Source organism: Spermophilus citellus, assembly GCF_964194105.1.
Source record: "Spermophilus citellus genome assembly, chromosome: 3".
NCBI classification, from domain to species: Eukaryota; Metazoa; Chordata; class Mammalia; order Rodentia; family Sciuridae; genus Spermophilus; species Spermophilus citellus.
Window position 1 is genome coordinate 209288288 of NC_138184.1, and position 19661 is coordinate 209307948.

General features: G+C 40.2%; 1 protein-coding gene across 26 annotated transcripts in view; it reads left to right on the forward strand.

The window, feature by feature from the left end:
* LOC308643752 (uncharacterized protein) overlaps window positions 1-19661 on the forward strand; it is a 160071-nt gene that overhangs the window by 3674 nt on the left and 136736 nt on the right. For 13 of the 26 annotated variants that reach the window (XM_081283914.1, XM_081283913.1, XM_081283915.1 and 10 more), the window contains exon 2: window positions 15229-15334. The exons of 11 other annotated variants lie outside the window; for them this stretch is intronic. In XM_081283914.1, the coding sequence (XP_081140040.1) occupies window positions 15229-15334 (106 nt within the window). Of the gene's footprint in view, window positions 1-4188; window positions 5096-15228; window positions 15335-16784; window positions 18440-19661 lie in introns of those variants that run through there. 2 more of the 26 variants (XM_081283899.1, XM_081283912.1) reach the window with 2 other exon arrangements.

Genomic DNA, 19661 nt, shown 5'->3' on the forward strand with positions numbered 1-19661 from the left:
CCAGCAGGTAAAAGGTTCTCAATGAACACATTGTACAAATGCATGGCAGAAATCCTGAAGGATGCATCCAGAAAGATCAGCACAGTTTTGTAATGTGAAAGATTTTGTTTATCTTCCTCAAACATTTGACCTTATCTTGAGGCCAATGGAAAGCCATCAATTAATTTTAAGGAGCATGAAGTGATCACATGTTCATTTTAAAAAGAGCACACCAGTTTGCAGAATTTAGTAGTAATATTGTGAGCAGGGAGACTAGTTAAGAGGTTATTTTAACACTATGGGAAAGAAAAGATGGACATCTAACCTAAGGCAGCAAAAATGAAGATGGAAAGAAGCAAAGGACTCAATAAACATTCTAGGCATAGAGTCAGGGAATTTGATTGTTGATTATATCTGCAGGATTAAAGAATAAGGAGAGATTTATGGCTTAGGTAAATGGGAGAACAGTGGTATCATTCATCAAGATGGGGACCTTATGAGGAAAAGCAGGTTGAGGAAGGAAAGTAATTAATTTTAAACATGTTGCATTTGAAGTGTCCATGGGATGTCAAAGTGAAGCTGTCTTCTACATAATTGAACAGATTGATCTAGAACTCAGGAGAGAGATCTATGTGAGAGTCATCAGAATAAGTATAGTTCCACAGAAGTAGATGAAATCCCGAGACAGAAGGGATAGTGAGAGAAAATAAGAGGACCTGCTATAGAACCGTAGGAAAACACCAACATTTAGAAGTGTAGGGAACAGCCGAGCATGATGATGCACACCTGTAATCCCAGTTCCCTGGGAGACTGAAGCAGGAGGATGGCAAGTTTGAAGTCAGCCTGGACAACTTAGGGAGACTTTGTCTCAAAATAAAATAAAACAGGCCGAGATGTAACTCAGTGGTAGTGTACTTGTCTAACATGTGCCAGAGAGCTAGGACCAGAGCAAGGAGAGCTTCAGGAGCCAAGGGAGGAAATACCAACAGTATTAAATGCTAGAAAGAGGCCAAGAGAAATGAGGACTGAAAAAGTCTTGGATTTAGCACAAGGAGGTCATTGGTTTTTTGGCAAGAACTCTATTGATAAAAGGGGATAGTAATCAGATTGCAGTGGGTTGAGGAATAGATGAGAGCAGAGGAAGTGGCTAGAGGATGTTCTCTTAGATAAGAAGGACGAAAGGGCAAGTAGGAAAGGAAAATAAAGATATTTGGGAGTATTTTTGTTTGTTTGTTTGTTTTTAAACTCATAGTCTATGAGGTTCAGGCTATGTAGGAAAAAAGGGGAAATAATATGGAATTCCAGATTCTTTTAGCCATCTTCAAATTATGTGGTTTCGCCATCCACCAGTTGCTCAAGCTAGACAAGAAGTAGATTTTTTTTTTTGTTTTGTTTTTCTCTTTTCCTCCGTTTTCATGTCCAGTCCTTGAGGAATTCAGGTCAATTCTATCTCCAAAGCATTTCTATCTCTACTGCTACCACCCGGATGTAGACCACCATTATCTCCTTCCTGTGTTCCTGTAATAGTTTTCTAAATGGTTTTCCTGCTTCCACGCTTGTCCCCATTCTCCACAGCACAGCTAGAGACATAAATCATACGTCATAAAACATAAATCAGATTATTTCGCTTCTCTTCTTAGAATCCTTCTGTGTCTTCTGATTGCACCTGAAATAAAGTCCAGACTCCTCTCCCGGCCTCCAAAGCCCTGCGTGGCATCTGAGACCACCTCTTCAACCTCATCCCCAACCACTCTCCCTGACTCCAATCACACCAGCCTTTTTTCTATTCCTCAAACACACTGAGTTTACTCTTGTTTAAAAGGACTTACTCTTCCTGGAATATCCTTTGGGTCCTTCTGATCTTTGTTTACATGTTATCTACTCAAAGTGGCGCTTCCTAACCACTTCTGCCTGAAGTACCCTTCTCTGTCCACCTTTCCAACCATCCAATGAATTTTTTTTCACAGTAATACAACTTTATTGCTGAGACTTTATTACCATTTGTTTTTATTGGTTATGGTTGAGGACTCCTTTAAAATATAAACTCCCTCAGGATTCCTGACACATAGTAGGTACTTAAAATGTCCACTGGATGTTTGTAGAAGGAAAGAAAGTGAACAGATCAGGAGAAATTAAAAGCATCAAGAAACAGAGTCTGGTGTGCTGAGGAGTGGCCAGTGATGATGGATTGCTAGGCTTTGAAGATTTCAGAAGAGAAGGTTACTAGCTGTGTGACCCTGCATATTCTCTTTCTCTGAACTTCACTTTATGGTTAATAATAGTACATGTCTCCATGAGCTGTTAGGAGAACGACATGAAGTAGAGTGGACAGACACACATTGTGGTCTTGTCAAGCCATTTCAGGAAGTCGGTACTTGCACAAATGGATTCATAAGCTCTATGTTTGGGCCTCTCATCGTGGAATTTACCCCCTTGATAATTACTTGTTATTAGAATTAAAAATGGACAAAATTGTAACTTTTTAAAAACACCTGGATATCTGATGGGAACTGGAAATTAGATTAGAACAAAGCATTTCCATCAACCAATAAGAAAAATATAAAAAACTCTGGAAAACTGGGCCAACGGTGTGATAAACAGATTTCAGTTCAAGAAGTACAAAAGGATCTTAAAAATATGTAAAAACACTTACCTTTTCTCATACCTATAGATATGAACTTAAAACTGCATTGAAACATATTATTTATATATTAGGTTGACAAAAATCTTAGCATTTAATAACATACTTGGCTGGCCAGCCTGAGAGGCAGGCACATTCTTATATATTCGGTGGAGGAAAAGTTGGTACAACCTCTGTGGAGGGCAATTTAGCAATATTTATCACAGTTTTAAATGCAACGACTTGGACTTAGCAATTCTACTTTTATATATTTATCCAATAAATAGGCTCACACATATTTTGAAGGATGACTCTTCTAGAACCTTCAGTAAAGCATTCTTTATAATCATTAAAGACTGAAAACAGCCATCAATAGAGAAGCAGTTAAATAAATGATAGTAGAGCTATACAAGTGAAAGGTAGGCAGTTATTAAAATTTGTGAGGCAATTCTAGCTATATTGATGTGAAAAGATCTTCACAATACATTACCAAGTAAAAAAGTTAAAAACGACACACATACTTGACTAACACTGTATCTTTTTGAAAGAAGTTTTACAAAAACACATTAACTGTGGGAAGATCAAATACAATAGGGCAGGAGCATTTGTAGAAAGACTGGTTGAAAGGGCACTCTAGTGGTTTGTGTGAGAGATGATGGTTACTCAGGTAAAAGCAGTGATGTGCACAGGAACAAATGATTAGAGTCAAACAGCTGTTTTCAAGAACTCAATGACTGTGTAGGGATGGTGGTAGGGGGAAGGAGTTACTGTTATGGTGGGCTTAAGAATTCTTCCATGATGGGACACATGAGCAGAAGTGTCTGCTGGCAAGATGGGGAGTCCTGGGTCAGTCACAGAATTGCAGGGGAAAATCAGAAGTTCTGTCTAAGTGGAGACGTCCACTGTAGACTTGTAGATATGGTTCTGGAGCTCAGAAGAATTGCTGGAGAGGTGAATTTGGGAGCAGATTGCCTAGGGAGGGCAGATAGAATCAAAAGAAAAGTGGCACTAGGACTAAGCCCTGAACATGTAGAGATTGAATAGAAAAGAAAGATCTGGCACTGGAGACCCCAGAAACCCAAAAAATAAAACTAGGAGAACACAATGCCACAGAAGCCAAGAGTGTTAAGGTGGATGGACTTGTCCTTATTCACTGATGAAGATCAAGAAGGAGCATCACAACTCATTTCTGTTATAAACTTTAAGCTTCCGGAGCTTATTTTATATATTTTTGTATCCCAGAGCCTTGCCCTATACATCACACATGATAAATGATCAGTAAATTTGTGTTAAATTTTGGAAAGAAATATATGCACAGAGAGAAAAGCAGACATACAGAAAGACAAAAGAGTTTATGTTTGGATCTCCAAAAATTAAAAATTAAAAAATAAACAAATAAAACAGATTCCCTTGAAGTTTACCACAAACTAAACTTGATCTTAGGCAGTAGGGAGTCCTGCACTCTTTGTTTGCTCTCAAGCTGGCACGGGATAGGGCGTTCACAGTACCATTTTGTTGCCTTCCAAAAATATTTTGATAGGTGATACCTGTGCCTGGTCAATCTGAGTCATTTTTTTATCTTTATTTAGGTCCTGGGTGATGACAAAAAGAGCAATTTGCTTTCCCTCGTCTATCCGATCCCATCACACCACCCTGAATCAGTTGATGGAATCTGGGGAATCCATTTCCGTGCCCTAAATTCTGTAAGAACCTCTTACAGAAGCCACCAGCTTCTCAGTTTGTTATTGACTCTGCATAAAGGTGTTGGCTGCTATCAGCAGAAGCCATAAAGAATATCACAGAGAAAAAGGTTGACTTGGTTGGGAGAACATGGAAATCTACAACAAAGTGTCCTTGAAGTAGAAATTTTAGAAACTAAAATAATACATGTACTTTAAGCGATACTAAAAATGCTGTGACATCCTGTGTTATTTAGTTAGACCAGAGGACAGCAAACTTTTTCTATAAAGAGCCAGACAGGAAGTATTTTAGGCTTTCCTGGCCATGCAGTCTTTCTCAATTACTCCATTCTGCCACTATAGTGAGAAAATAGCCATAGTGATAGGTAAATGAGCAAGCCAGTTGTTTCAATAAAACTTTATTCATGTATACTGTAGTGTTTATTTCACATAATTTCCCCATGGTATGAAGTATAGTTCTTTTCTTGATTTTTTTTACCCCCAACTGTTTTAAAAATGTGAAAACAATCCTTAGCTCACAGGCCACATAAAACAATGCATGAGCTGGATTTGGACTGTGGGCAGTATATTAGCAACATCTGGTTTAGACACACATGAAGATGATGAGAACAATATTCAGATTTGGACTTATTAAGAAAATAATGTGTTGTGTGTGTATATATGTATATATCTATCTTTATTTTAAACTCTCAAATTTACTTGAACATAAAAACACATTTGCCTACCTCTGACTTAATTTGGTAATAAAGTGTGTCTCTTCAGTTCAGTAATGCTTTGCTTTCTCTTCCTGGTAATGGACATGTTCATGGTTATAGTACAGCCTTGCACCACAAAATGGCATTTTGGTTAACAACAGACTGCATACACAATGGTGGTCCTATCAGATTATAATAATAGAGCTGAAAAATTCCTGTTGCCTGGTGATGTTGCAGCCATCAGAACACCGTATTACTCATGGACGTTAGTGTAGATAAACCTACTGTCCTGCCAGTCGGATACAAGTACAGTACGTGCAATTTTGTACAGTACCAATACTTCGTAATGAGAAGCAACTACATTACCAGTTTATGTATCTATTATACTATACTACTATTTTTGAGTATATTTCTTATTTTAAAAAAATTACAGTAAAAGAGTTTGCTGTTACACCAGCATCGGTTTCATACGTCTTTTTCTCATATTTGATTTAGTCTTTTTTCTTCTATGATGGCCTAGAAGCAATAGGCTATCTTACATATGTGTGTGCGAATGCACAAGTACACTTGCATATCTACATACACACACACATACACCGTATAACCTAGGTGGGTAGTAGGCTATATGATGTAGGTTTGTATAAGTACACTCTAGGAGTTTGCAAAATGACACAATTACCTAAGGACACATTTCTCAGAATGTGTTCCCATCCTTAAGCAACTCATGATTTCATATAGAGCAAAATGAAGAATTCTTACTAGTTGGCTTTATAAATACCCAAATCAAGAGAGAACTGAGTGGTGCAGTTAATCACATTTCGAACTATATTCATTCAGTAAGTAAGTATGTATTAAGGATCTACTTCTTGCATAGGGCAATCCGTGGTAATATGGAGTTAAAGAGGTTAGATTCCTGAGAGGTAGGTAGGTAAGTAGACAAAAAAAAAACAAAAAAAAAAAAACTAGTGACTTATAAGTTTAGTGAAAATGGTTTGGGCATGTCACTGTATAAATGTAGACATTTGAAGCAGTGGATAAGCAGACAGAAAAGGCTAAGTTTAAATCTGAGCTCTTCTGCATCTCAGCTGTGTGAACTTGGGCTGCTTATATAAACCATATAAGCTTTAGTTTCCTCTTTTTAAAAATAGAGGTAACAATAACTACTCTAAAGGAGGTTGTGGGAATTAAATAAGGTAACATGTAAATTAGCTAGCATGGTACCTGGGACGTGATCAGCAGTCAATAACTCCTAGTCATTGTTGTATTACAGCAATATGAGGATATATCACTTGTTCACCCAGAAAACACAGTAGGAGGTGGGGGAGCATGAACTTGTCAGTAATGAAGTCATGGATACATATGGAAACCCACAAACCTGAGGTTTGACACCTGGTAGAGAACATTTGGGTGAAAATAAAAGCAGAAGTGACATTGTCCCAGGAATATGTAATGAGGCACCAGGCCAGTTGACTTCCCTAGCAACCAGCAGCTGGATTGTTTTAAGAAGCTCCACCTACAGGTCTGACTCCCCAGCCTGCCAACACTGAGAGGCCAGTTCTAACTGGAAGAAAGTGCATCAAGGATAAGGGCCCCTACCACCTTGCTTCCTTCCAGGCAGGTCAGCTGTGAGCCTGGGACACATGTAGGTCCCTCCTACTATGTCTTCCGGCCGTGTTTGCCCAATTCTTGGCCTCCAACAAGACACACTCCTTTCTGGCCATTGTGCCTTGCATCTAGATCTCAGTCCTGAGATGTGGGGGCCTGTCCTGGTCCCTAACTTACTTTCACCATGATTTTGATGTCTTGTTTAGCTCAGCTTTGACCAGTCCTCTTCCCCAGGGGGCTATATTCTATTACCCACAGTCTTGCTGTGATCATCTTAGACCATGGACTCAGGTCCCTTACCCTTCATGGATAACCTGCTGCTGGAAGAAGTCTGGACTGCTTGGTATTAATAGCTTTCTGAATTTTTACTTTGGTATGGGACACCAGATCTTGCACAGCCTAGCTTCCCTAATCCAGGCCAGCTCCTGTATTCACAGCCTGGCCCTGGGAATACCCCCACCCTGGTCTTGACTCACACCCTTTCTCCACTGGCCATATTCTGTCAACTAGTTCTAGCAGGCCTGTGATCCCGTTATGGCAGCATTCAATAATGCTTTCCAAGTAAAGATAACAAAATTATTGGCATAGGAGTGTAGTGGAGAAGTTCAATTGATCTGACATCATCAACTGACAATATTGTTCTGTTGAAAAGCGAGCATCAAATAAAGTTGGCACTATTTAAATTTAAACTAATTGCTTATTGAAGAAATACTATTCTATGCCTGATTCTAACCAGCTAAAAAGAATGTGTTAGCAAAGTAGAAGTGACAGTCAACTTGAAGTAAGTGACCACAGCACCCTTAAAATTGTAATAGCCAGAGAAGGCAACTGCATTCACTAACCTCATGTGAAGACAAAGACATCATATGTACATGAGACTGGGCAGGAAATAGGGAATAAAAGCTCAAGAAATATGACTTGAAATGTATGTTCTTGTAAAATCAATGATTTCAAGGAAGAAAAAGAAAACATTAGAATGCTTGCTGAAGAAGTGATCTGATAAACTTGTGGGTTTGGGGGGTGGGGGTATTTTGTTTTGTTTGTAGTACTGGGCTGAGCTATATCTCCAGCCCTTTTTATTTTGAGACAGGGTCTTCCTAAATTGCTGAGGCTGACCTGGAACTTGTGATCCTCCTGTCTCAGCCTCTAATTTGCTAGGATTACAGGCATGCACCACCATGCTCAGCATTAGCTCATATTTATAAAGGACATGCAGGAAAGACTGGAGGAAGGATGTACAGTAGTCCTGCCCTTATCTGCAGGAAGGTTATATTCAAGGTCCTCAGTGGATGCCCAAAACCACGAAGAATACCAAATCCATATAAACTATGTTTTTTTCCTATACACAACATACCTATGATAACGTTTAATTTACAATTTAAGACACAGTAGGAAATTAACAACAATAACTAAACTAGAAAAATTATGACAATATATTATAAGAAAAGTGATTTAAAACTAGTGAATTGTTTATTTCTGGAATTTTCCATGTAATATTTTCAGACTATGGTTCACTAAAGGTAACTGAAACTGCAGAAAGCAAAACCTCAGATAAGGGGGAACTACTTTGTAAGAAGGGCCCATGAGAATAATGCTTGAGGGGTTCATGTCCAGAGGCAGCTGGAGTCTGGGAATAGTATTGAAGACAATGATTGTTTTCCATGTTTACTTTTGCTTACATTTATAATAAAGAATAATAAAGAATGAGGGGTAGGGCTATTGAATGGGGCAGACTGACTGATGTGAATAGTTAATTAAACAAACAGAACGGTTCAACTGTAGCCTTCCCTAGATTCTAAGGTACAGATTCTTTTTTTTAATATTTATTTTTTGGTGTAGATGGACACAACACAATGCATTTTATTTTTATGTGGTGCTAAGGATCGAACCCGGGTCCCACCCATACTAGGCGAGTACTCTACCGCTGAGCCACAATCCCAGCCCAAGGTACAGGTTCTTTATTCCCACATTTTTAATATTTCTAAAATCAGAATGTATTTTTAATAAGCACCTGTAATGTGGTACTGTGTTTTGGAAGATCTTGAGGCAGTCATTAAAGCGTGGTGCATCCTACCATAAGTTGATTTTAGAATACAGGAAATTTGGAATTTTATTATTTTAGCTCTAACAGTATTAATTGCACTCAACAGATAAGGGGTCCACTTTGTGTCCTGAAAGTGGTAGTGCTGTTAGTGGTCACTGAAAGATAGGAAAGCATCAGAAAGAAGTTTGGACGCCACATTCAGAAGTGTGTTATTCCACGAAGGATACAGGATTGGATGAGCACTAGTAATAAGAGTGGCAAAAACTAGGACCCAGAAAGGCCAATGGGATTCAAAACCTTCTAAAGACAAGGACACCACAGTCATCCCTTAGAAGCCAAGTCACTGAACTTGTCACAGGGGGTCTGAATGGAGACAGGGAATGTATGTTGAAAAGGCCAAGGGAGTTAAGATACAGAAAAGGATAAACAATTATACAGATATTCAATATGGGGTTAGATGGACAATGGCTTCCCCTGGGCCGGATGTTTTGAACTGTGCCTGGCACATGGTACCACTATGTCCTTCCTCTTCTGAACCAATTAGGTGATTGACTTTAAACCCTGATGTCCTCAGCTTCTACTGACCCAAGGGAAGTCTCCTCTGAGAAGGTATTTAGAGGTCGGGGAACACAAAACAGGGGAAGATATTGCAAAGTGATTGAAACTTGGGCAAATAAATAGGACAAGGAATGGTCCAAATAACTAAAGAACCAGGTAGCCAGAAGACAGAGACTTGGCCAGAAAAAAATTCAGGGGAGAGTTGAGGCTGTTGTCTATTTGTATCACATCTTTGAAGTCCATGTTAAAGAAGGAATTCAGAGAACCTATAGATCAGTTAACCATGGAGGAAATTGTTCCAACCACATCTGATCAGACCTCTAGAAACTGCAATGTGTCCAGGTGGTCCATATATATCTTGAACATGAAGGGAAGGGGCCATGTCTTTTCATGATCTGAGCTCTAGTGTCTATGAGTATGAATAGAGGTAAGACAAACCAGCTTTTGAATGACAGGGCATCTGTCATTTTCCATGAAAAAAAATGATATTGATCCTTTAAAATAGAACGTGAGTTGCCATCTTACTTGCTTTCCACCTTTCCAACTGTTCCTTCCCCGAAAAGTTCTGGGAAAGCTGGGTTCTCCAGCACTACCTTCATCTCCAGGGGGCAGGCACGTGGCCAGGTTAAGCCAAGCAGTGAATAACATCCCTTCAGACTTAATGACTTACTCAAGTATGGGTATGAGACCTAAGTCAATTTCACCAAAGAGAATGTCAGGAGTTTTGCTGGGAATGCTAGACCAAAGATGCTTCCTTCCGGAAGTTAATACACAAACAAGTAACCCTGAAAATTCTTGGCACCATCAAGGGACCACAAGAGGAGAGTCTGTTGAGATTGGAGCTGTCACCAGTGGCTAAAGCAAAGAAATGAAGTGAGAACTGTCAGGTCCTGTCCACATTGTGTGAGACACCTGACCAAACAGACCTGAAGTCTTTGAACTTTTCACTTCCAAGAGCCAGAAAATTCTATTTTGTTGGTTAAGACACCTCAAGTTTAGGTTTCTATTTCTTGAAACGGAACCATCGGAACCATCGTCTCTGGTTCAATAGGATGGAACAAACACAGTTAAGAAGGAATGGAATACGTTTCAGATGAATTAAGGGGTTCATTGTGGAAAATGACCCACATAAGAAAAGTGACATGCGTTGAAAAGAGGAGAGTGCCACAGGCATTGCTTGATCCGCAGGCAGTAAAAGGCCTTCGTGAACAATAACATTAAGCTTGGTTGGTTTCTAAAAGAAAAATGTTGATATATCTGATTACTTAGAACTTTTAAATTTATGGAGATAAAACAGCATCACAAACAAAATCAAAAGGCAAATGACATGTCTAGGACTTTAGATAGAGCTATGACAAAGGGTAGTGTCCTTAACATAGAAAGAAATCTTACACAATTATAAGAAAAACACAACATCTCAAAAGAATGAGAAAAGAGGCCAGGCCTGGTGGTGGGCCACACCTACAATCCTAGCAACCGGGAGGCAGAGGCAAGAGGATTTAGATTTCAGTTTGGAGGTCAACTTGGGCAATTTTGTGAGTTGCTGCCTCAAAATTAAAAAAAATAAAAAGGACCGGCATGTAGCTCCACAGTAGATTCCCTGTGGGTTCAATTTCCAGGCCCCCCCCCAAAAAAAAAGAATAAATAAGAACATGAAAGGACAAAAAGAAAAAAGGAATTCAAATACTCAACAAAGATTAAAAAGATTCAGTCTCACAGGTAATTAAAGAAAATGCAAATTAAAGTAAAAGCCTGGACTGGGGGTGAGACTCAGAGGTAGGGCACGTGGTTGCATGTGTGAGGCCCTGGGTTCTCCAGCACTGCCCCAAACAAACAAACAAAAAACCAGCCAGATGCCTTTGAGCCTTGCAAATGGTCAAAAACATTTATAAGATGCTTTCTTGCATGGATAAAGATTCAGGGAAATAATTGCACTCCTATTATATTGGAAGCCTGAACTGATATAAGCATTCCACAAAGCAATTTGTCATTGAATGTTAAAAAACCTTAAAATAGGGCTGGAGTTGTGGCTTGGTGGTAGAGTGCTTGCTGCTTGCCTGGCAATTGTGAGGCCCCTGAGTTCAAGCCTCAGCACCAGATATAAATAAATAAATAAAATAAAAGATCCATTGACAATTAAAAAAAAATTTTAAATAGGGAAATAAGAACATACTTTTTAAAAAATTAAAATATACAAACCATTTAACATAGTAATTTCATTTTTAAGTCGTTATTCAAAGAAAATGATTGGAAATGCTCACAAAATTTAATGTAGAAGAACATTTAGTGTCATTTTTTTGTTTTTTTGGTGGTACTGAGGATGGAATCCAGAATCTCACACCTGCAATGCAAGGGCTCTCTTCTGAGCTGCATACCAGTCTTTTAATATTTATTTTATTATATTTTATTATATTATTTTTGCAGAACTGGGCACTCTACCATTGAACTACATCCTCAGACCTTTTTATTTTATTTATTTACTTTTAAATTTTTGAGACAGAATCTCACTAAATTGCTGAGGCTGATCTTGAACTGACAATCTTCCTGCTTCAGCCTTTCAAATTCCTGGGATTAGCCTGGCTAGTACAACATTCTTTATTAAAATTGAGTATTTGGACATCTAAGTGTCAAAAAGAATTATTGCATAATATTGGTATATTCCTATGATGGAATGTATGTATACAACAAAAAGTGGGTTTGGGAAGATGTCATGGCATCAGAAAATGTTGGTCATTTATTTTAAATATATTTTCTCAGGAAAAAAGACTAGTAAAATATTAACAGTGGTTATATCTTTTTTGGGTTTGGTGGGAGGGGCTACTGGAGATTGAACTCAGGGGCACTTGACCAGTGAGCCATATCCCCACCCCTATTTTGTATTTTATTTAGAGACAGGGTCTCACTAAGTTGCTTAGCACCTCATTTTTGCTGAGTCTGGCTTTGAACTTGTGATCCTCCTGCCTCAGCCTCCCCAGCCACTGAGATTACAGGTGTTTGCCATTGCACCAGCAACAGTAGTTATATCTTGGTAGTGAACTCAAATTGATTTTATTTTCTTCTTCATGACTTATGTATATTCTAAATCTATCTCAGCTAGACTCAGTGGTACAGCACTTGCCTAATCCCCAGTACTGCAAAAAGAAAAATGATAAGGAGGAAAGAAAGAGAGAGAGAGAAGAAGAAGAAAAATTAAGATGAAATGGGATCCCAAGGTGAATGATGGCAGTGTAAATTTAAATAAAATTTAAATTTAGATAAGATTCAAATTTAAATGAATTCAAATCTTCAGATCTAAATAAACTACATCTAGGGATACAAAAAATACTTCCAGATATGATCATAGACACATTGTGAAGAATCACTGAAGAGAGAAGTACATATGCCTGAGGTTAGGCAATTATGCCAGTTTTTAAAAGGGGAAAAGTGAATTCTAGAACCTATTCACTGATAAGTTTAGGATGCTTGGGGAAAGAAAACCCGTATAAGTAAGCGCCAGCATGGGTTCACTTAAGTTAAACACCTGCAAATTACCCTCATTTCCTTATCTCCATATTCAAGTCATGAGGTCCCTATTCCAGACCTCCAGAATAGGCATCATTATTATTCCCATTATGCAGAAGCCACAGGTCAGAGATGTTAAGTGATTTGCCCAAAATCCTACACCTGGTTTGTTTGGTTTTTTGGTTTTGTTTTGTTTTGTAGATAAGGTTCCTATGTCCAAAGAGTAGAGGCATATTTGTCATACCTGACATTGTAGAGATTTTTCTAGGGATCCTGGTGGACAATATAATGGGACAATATTATACAGTATATTTAGTAGATGAAATGATTATATGGAGGTTTCTAAGTGGTAATAATAATAATACCACTCACTGATACTTATTGGATTGAAGGTTCCGGGCAGAGGTGCTTTCTGTCATCACCTTTGTTAATCATCCCTAACATCTGAGAAGCAGGTATTGATATCCTCATTTTACAGATGAGTAGGACAAGGCTCGGAGTGGTTTATAAATTCATAGTTAGTAAGTAGAGCAGCTGGAATCCAATCACAGAAAATCTGGGTGCAGAACCCATTTGCTTAACCGTCATGCCAAAGTATTTTCTTTTGGTCCTTGGCTTCTATTATAGTCAACATTTTATTTTATTTTATTAATTTATTCATTTTAACAAGCATTGAACCCAGGGGCATTTTTCCACTGAGCCACATCCCCAGCCCTTTTTATTTTTTAATTTTAAGACAGGGTCTTGCTAAGTTGCTTAGGGTCTAGCTAAGTTGCTGAGGCTGGCTTTGAACTTACTATCCTCCTGCCTCAGCCTCCAGGGTCACTGGGATTATAGGCATGTGCTACTGTGCCTGGCTTTTGTTTTTATTAAAAGAAAGTTGTTTTTTTTTTTTTTTAATCTTGAGTAGCAAGGCATACATCTACTAAGAACACAAAGCTGAGAGAATCCAAGGAAAGCAAGAAAACCAAAATATACTGAGCACTCAGCAGATATTTTACCCTGCTTGTTTCAGCCTCAAAACCACTTTGCAATGTGGACAGGATTAGCTCTCTTCTCAGTGTTAAGCTCATTGAGACTCAGAGAGATCACATGACACATTCAAAGTCAGTGGGCTACCTAACAAAAGCAAAATTTGAATGTAGAATGCCTGACTCCTAAGCCCTTGCTCTTTTTTTGCAGGGGGTGGGGTGGAGGTGGGAAGGTGCAGGGGGGTACCAGGTATTGAACTCAGGGGCACATCCCCAGCCCTATTTTGTATTTACTTAGAGACAGAGTCTCACTTAATTGCTTAACACCTTGCTGTTGCTGAGGTTGGCTTTGAACTCATGATCCTACTGCCTCAGCCTCCTGAGCTGCTGGGATTACAGGCATGTGCCACCATACCTGGTTAACCCTTGTTGTTTTTACTACTTAGCTAATAAAAATCAATGTAAAAACATAATACTTAGTAAGGAAAAAATGTTAAATCCTGCAATTGACTTTTAAAAGTGTAAGATTTGGGAGACCTAGTTTGTAAAACTTTCACATCCAAAAGATGTCAGGATATTGATTGTGAAACAGCTGGAGGCAGCTGTATGGCCTCAGGACACATATACAATCTACAATCTCAGGTGGTGGGACCACAGAGACCATGTCCTGAACAAGGGAAAGGATGCTCCTATTGGTTTGTACACTGCTTTACTAGATGAGGACAATTGCAATTAACTTTGAATACAACTTTTTTTTTTTTTTTTGGTACCAGAGATTGAACCCAGGGATGCTTAACCACTGAGTCACACTCTCAGCCCTTTTCTATATTTTATTTAGAGACAGGATATCACTAAGTTGTTTGGGGCCTTGCTAAATGCTGAGGTTGGCTTTGAACTTGAGATCCTCCTGCCTCAGCCTTGAAAATCACTGGGATTACAGGTGTTTATCACCATGCCTAGATGAGTGCAACTTTAAAAGAGATTAGCTATGGATACTTGAGGAGAAGCAGCCAGCTGATAATAAAATACCTATCTACCAACAAACATACACATGTGAAAAGACCAGATTATTTTGCAAAACTGAAACAAGTGGGAAATCCCCAAGGGGGCAGGGGAGAGGAATCTTCAGTTAGCAAAAGGACTGCTGTTTGAAAGAAACTCTTGTTGCATCAGGTACAGCTCCAGAGGACAGAGAGCTGTGGTCAGAAGAAGGCAAGTTTAGGCTGATAAATGAAAAGCCAAAACATGACTGCACCTGGGATGTCTTTTTGAACGTTGCAATGCTGGTCTGCTACTTTAGACACAGCAGGTGCTCAATGAATATAGGCTGAACCAAATAGAATGCTTGGCTGTGCAAACACTCAGAGGTTGTCTTGTGGACAGAAGCTGGATGGCCAGCCACCTGCTGTACTTAAAACTCCCATCCCTACACCTGGCCCTGCTCCACCTTCTTCCGCCACTACCTGGACTGCCCCCAGCCACACTTCAAAAAAGAGGCTTAGCTAGGTCCCTTGCAGACCAGCTTCTAACTGTTTGTCTCATCTTCTAATTACAGAACCTCCTTGTCCTTTCATCCTGGCCCATCATTACCTCTCAGAAGGTGGCTTCTCCCTCTATTGACTGACCTTACTCTGTCCCGCTCCTGTGCCACCTCTCTGCAGGTTCGTTTCTAGTCCTACCTCAACCTCTGTTTCTTCTCTCCTGACAGCTGCCTGCATGCTTTCATTCTGGGCTCGTGGTTTGTCTTCCCCTGGACATCCTATCCATTATGAAGGCTTATCTGAATCTGTGCAGTCAGTCCAACCTCTCTCCTCATCTGCAGACCTGTCATTCATTCATACTGGACACCCTGCAATTGCTTCAAACTTAAAATGCTATTAATCATCCCCTCTGCACCTGGTATCCCTGTGTTGAATGTAACTAAACTTTAACCTTGGCCTGTCTCCGGTACTTACAGACTTGCCAGACTTACACCTAATCAATCATGGTGTATTTGATGCTGTTTCTAAATCCCCCCTGATTTTGTCACTACGTTTTTTTCTTTTCTTTTTTCAATACATGGTATTGAACCCTGGGCTGTTTTCCCACTGAGCTACATCACTAGTTCTTTCCCCATCCTCCACCCCTTTATAATTTTTTTTTTTTTTGAAGCCAGGAGCTGTGGCATATACCTGTAATCCTAGCAGCTTGGGAAGCTGGGGCAGGAGGATCCTGAGTTCAAAGCCAGCCTAAGCAAAAGCAAGGCGCTAAGCAACTCAGTGAGACCCTTTCTCTAAATAGAATACAAAATAGGACTGGGGATGTGGCTTGGTGGTTAAGTGCCCTGAGTTCAATCCCTGTCCCGAAAATTTGGAGATAGGGTCTTGATATGCTGTTCTGGCTGGTTCAAACTTGCAATCCTCCTGCATTGGCCTCCGAAGTAGCTGGGATTATGGCTGTGTGCCCCTCACCTGGCTATTCACTACTTTTCATTCCACTGTTGCCATAGAGACCTTAATCCCTTCTTTATAGACTGTTTCAGTGGGTTCGTAATTGACCTTCCTGGCCACGTTCTCTCCTTAATCTAGTTCAGCCTCCATCTTGCTGCCAAAATTCATATTTTTATTTTTGAAACATAAATACTTATGTCTCTCCCTTCTTTAAGGACCTCTAAGAATTACTTCTTGTCTTCTGTGTAAAGTCCATATTCCTTAGCTGTTCATCAAAGTTCTTGAAACATACCTAGAACCTACTTACCAATCATCTCCAACCTGCACCAGACCGCTTCCTGTTCTCTGAACATTTTCTCTGTTCATGCCTTTGAGCCTATTTATTTATTTATTTTTCAGTGCTGGGGATTGAACCCAGGGCCTTGCACAGGTGTGGCAAGCACTCTACCAACTGAGCCTTTTTTTTAAAAAAAAATTTTTTTAGTTGTAGATGGACATAATACCTTTATTTTATTTATTTATTTTTATGTGGCACTGAGGATTGAACCCAGTGCCTCACACATACAAGGCAAGTGCTTTTCCACTAAGCCACAACCCAGCCCTCTTTTCTCATCCTCTTCCCCTTAAGGGGGAAAAAAAACGCTACTTTCTCCTCTTGGCCAACTCATCTCTCCTCCTTCAGGGCCCAGCCCAAACTTGAGCACCCCTGGGGAAAGAAGTCCTCTTCAGAAGACAGGTCAGGGTGACAGAGATGGTATTTGTCTATTATTTTTGTGGTGCTAGGAAGGAAACCCAAGGTCTCATGAACCCTTTGCAAGTTCTACCCTTAGCCATATCCCAGCCTCCATGGTGTGGTATTTAAAGCAATAGACTGAATGGGCAGTGACGGAGGTGCAAGCCCAAGGTGACTTCCAACATTCAGAGGTCAGAAAGAGCCCAGCAAGAGACTAAGAACAAGAAGGAAAGAAGACAGCAAGTGTCAATAAAAAGGGACCAATCATCTGTGCTAAGAGGCTACAGAGGGGTTGAGATGTGGTCTGAAAACAAACCATCGGAATCAACATCATGGAAGTCACTGAGACTTCCCAGCTGTGTGTTTAATGGAGTAACGGGAGCAGAAGGCTGATGGGGTTGGCTTCAAGAGATAGAGATGAGGCAGTAGATGCTTCTTGAATGGGTGAAGCCTGGATAAATGAAGAAATGATATGTCAGAGAGGATCCCATGAATTTGGAACTAATATCAATGAATTATTTTGAACTCTTAAAGTAGCTGAAAAATTCCCAAGTACAAAAAAGGGTGTGATTTCAGGGTCAAAGTTTTTCACAAGTGACAAGAGAATGCAGAGTATGATCACTGAGGCAGTCGATTAGTCTAAGGACAGTTCTTTGTGAATTCTATTGTGTTTGTATTTCTTCTCTCTCTCTCTGTCTCTCTCTCTCTCACCTCAGTTCATACAGGCCTCCATGCCAGCCTTCTCAGAGGGGAAGATGGGGTCCCAGGAAAGAGCTGTCACTACAGGGACTTGGTATAGAATTTTTAGAGGCCATTTCCAACTACCTCCTCCTGGTGTTGCCAATAAGAAATTTATAAGGCTGGTTCTGTCCTTTTGGAGGCTGGGCAGCTCCAATCTGAACAGTCTGAAAGAGGTTAAGAGGAAAAACCTGCCTCATCCAACCATGCATTTGAAAATGCTATGAGGTGTTTGTTTGTTTAGGTATTAGAGTTTAAACCCAGGGGCACTTTACCACTGAGTATTATTTTAAGACAGGGTCTCATAAATTGCCCAGGCTGGTCTGGAACCTGCAATCCTCCTACCCAAATTCCCAAATCACTGGGATGGCTGGGGATACATCTCAGTTGGTAGAGTGCTTGCTTAGCGTGCACAAGTCCTGGGGTTCAACCCCTAGCACTCCCTCCCCTCCAAAAATCACTGGAATTACACATGTGAAACCACCATACCTGTTGGGTGCAGAGCAGGCTGACCTGTGTTGTCTGCAGGGCAGGCTAAACAGATGTTGGCTGCAAGATAGCCCACACACTCAAACCCCCCTCTGTCTGGTCCTTTATCACCTGTTTGCCTCAAGTCTGAACATTCAACCCTGCTCAAGGCTGAACACTTAACCCCCCCTTGGGCCAACAAGGCAGCTTGCAGACCCAGAGGCCCCATTAGATTTGGGCTATAAAAACTCCCTCCTGCCAGACCCCCCTCTCTCTTGCTCTCTCTCTCTTGCTCTTTATCTTTCTTGCGTGCGCTCTCTGTCTCTCTCTTGCTCTTGCTCTCTCCCTCTTCATCTCTCCTCTTCTCTTCTTTCTCTCTCTCTCTCTTTTTCCTTCTTTCTTTTCTCTTTGTTGCACTGCTGCAATAAAGATCTTTTGGTTGCTCCGAGTGTTGTGGTCACTTTCTTTTCAATACCCACTTGTATTTTGAAGTATTTCTACATACAAAATTTTTATAGTAAAATATAATGGAAATGGGCTAAGAGACCACCTATATTTGATGAAAAAGTCCGCTGTTTCTATTAGTCCCTGGAGGATGATAGTAATGAAATATGGATAATACAAATCTTGGGGAGACTAGAGAAACCTTGACTGTGTGCTTTTCTGTCTGTGATAATCCTTAAATAGTGAGTACAGATCCACATAGAAAGTGTTTTTACTTATACTACTGCAGACAAGACATTTCCCTTTATAGAGTCATTTACGAGGATCTCAAGGCCTGAGATGGCAAACAGGACCAGTCATAGAATACCTAAAGCACCCGCCATCATACAACCTTCTGCAGTTCTCCAGATGCATAGAGTGATCTTATTCATGTCATTGCACATGCTGTCCCCCATACCCGGAATGCACAGGTCCTCTTCCAGGAGTGCTTGGCTCTGAGACCACCTCTGTCCAAGGCCTTCCCTTTTCTTATTCACTCAGGGACTAAATCAAGGGTCAGGCCTGTTTCCTCCCCAGGGAGAGCCATTCCTTTGACCTTTTTAGGTTCGTGACTCCCAATGCCTGTGGGCACCCCATATAGATCAAGCCAGATTTCCCCTCAGTGCTCCCCAAACTATTCTTGTGCTTATCTCTATCTCCTCACCTTCCACAATGAACAGCAATTGTTTAATCTGGCTCTTTACTAGGCTGTGCGTTTCTTAAAGTCTTTGATTTTGTTTTTATCCTTAACATCTAGAATAGTGCTTGATATCTAAAATAATACATTTTGGGCACAAGATGTTTGTCAAATGAATGCATGAATGCTTGAGAGTGTGAGGGAATGAAAACATGAATAAATACATTAAAAGATCAGAAAAACTCTCTGACCTGAAGCTCATGAAAGAACAAGAGTATCAGTGCTTTACGTATGTGCTAAATTTGTATAGGTAATGGCGCTTCCCAGGTCGAGGCAACCAGACCATTATGATGTAACTCCCACAGAGAGGGGATGACACCAGAGTGGCTTGTGGTGTGTGTGGTGCTGAGAGCCCTGCTGAGGATGAGCAGAGTTGGCCGGGAGTTGATTGGTTAGCTCTAGATTCACGAGGGCAGCTGGATCTGAGGAGCACGTGACTA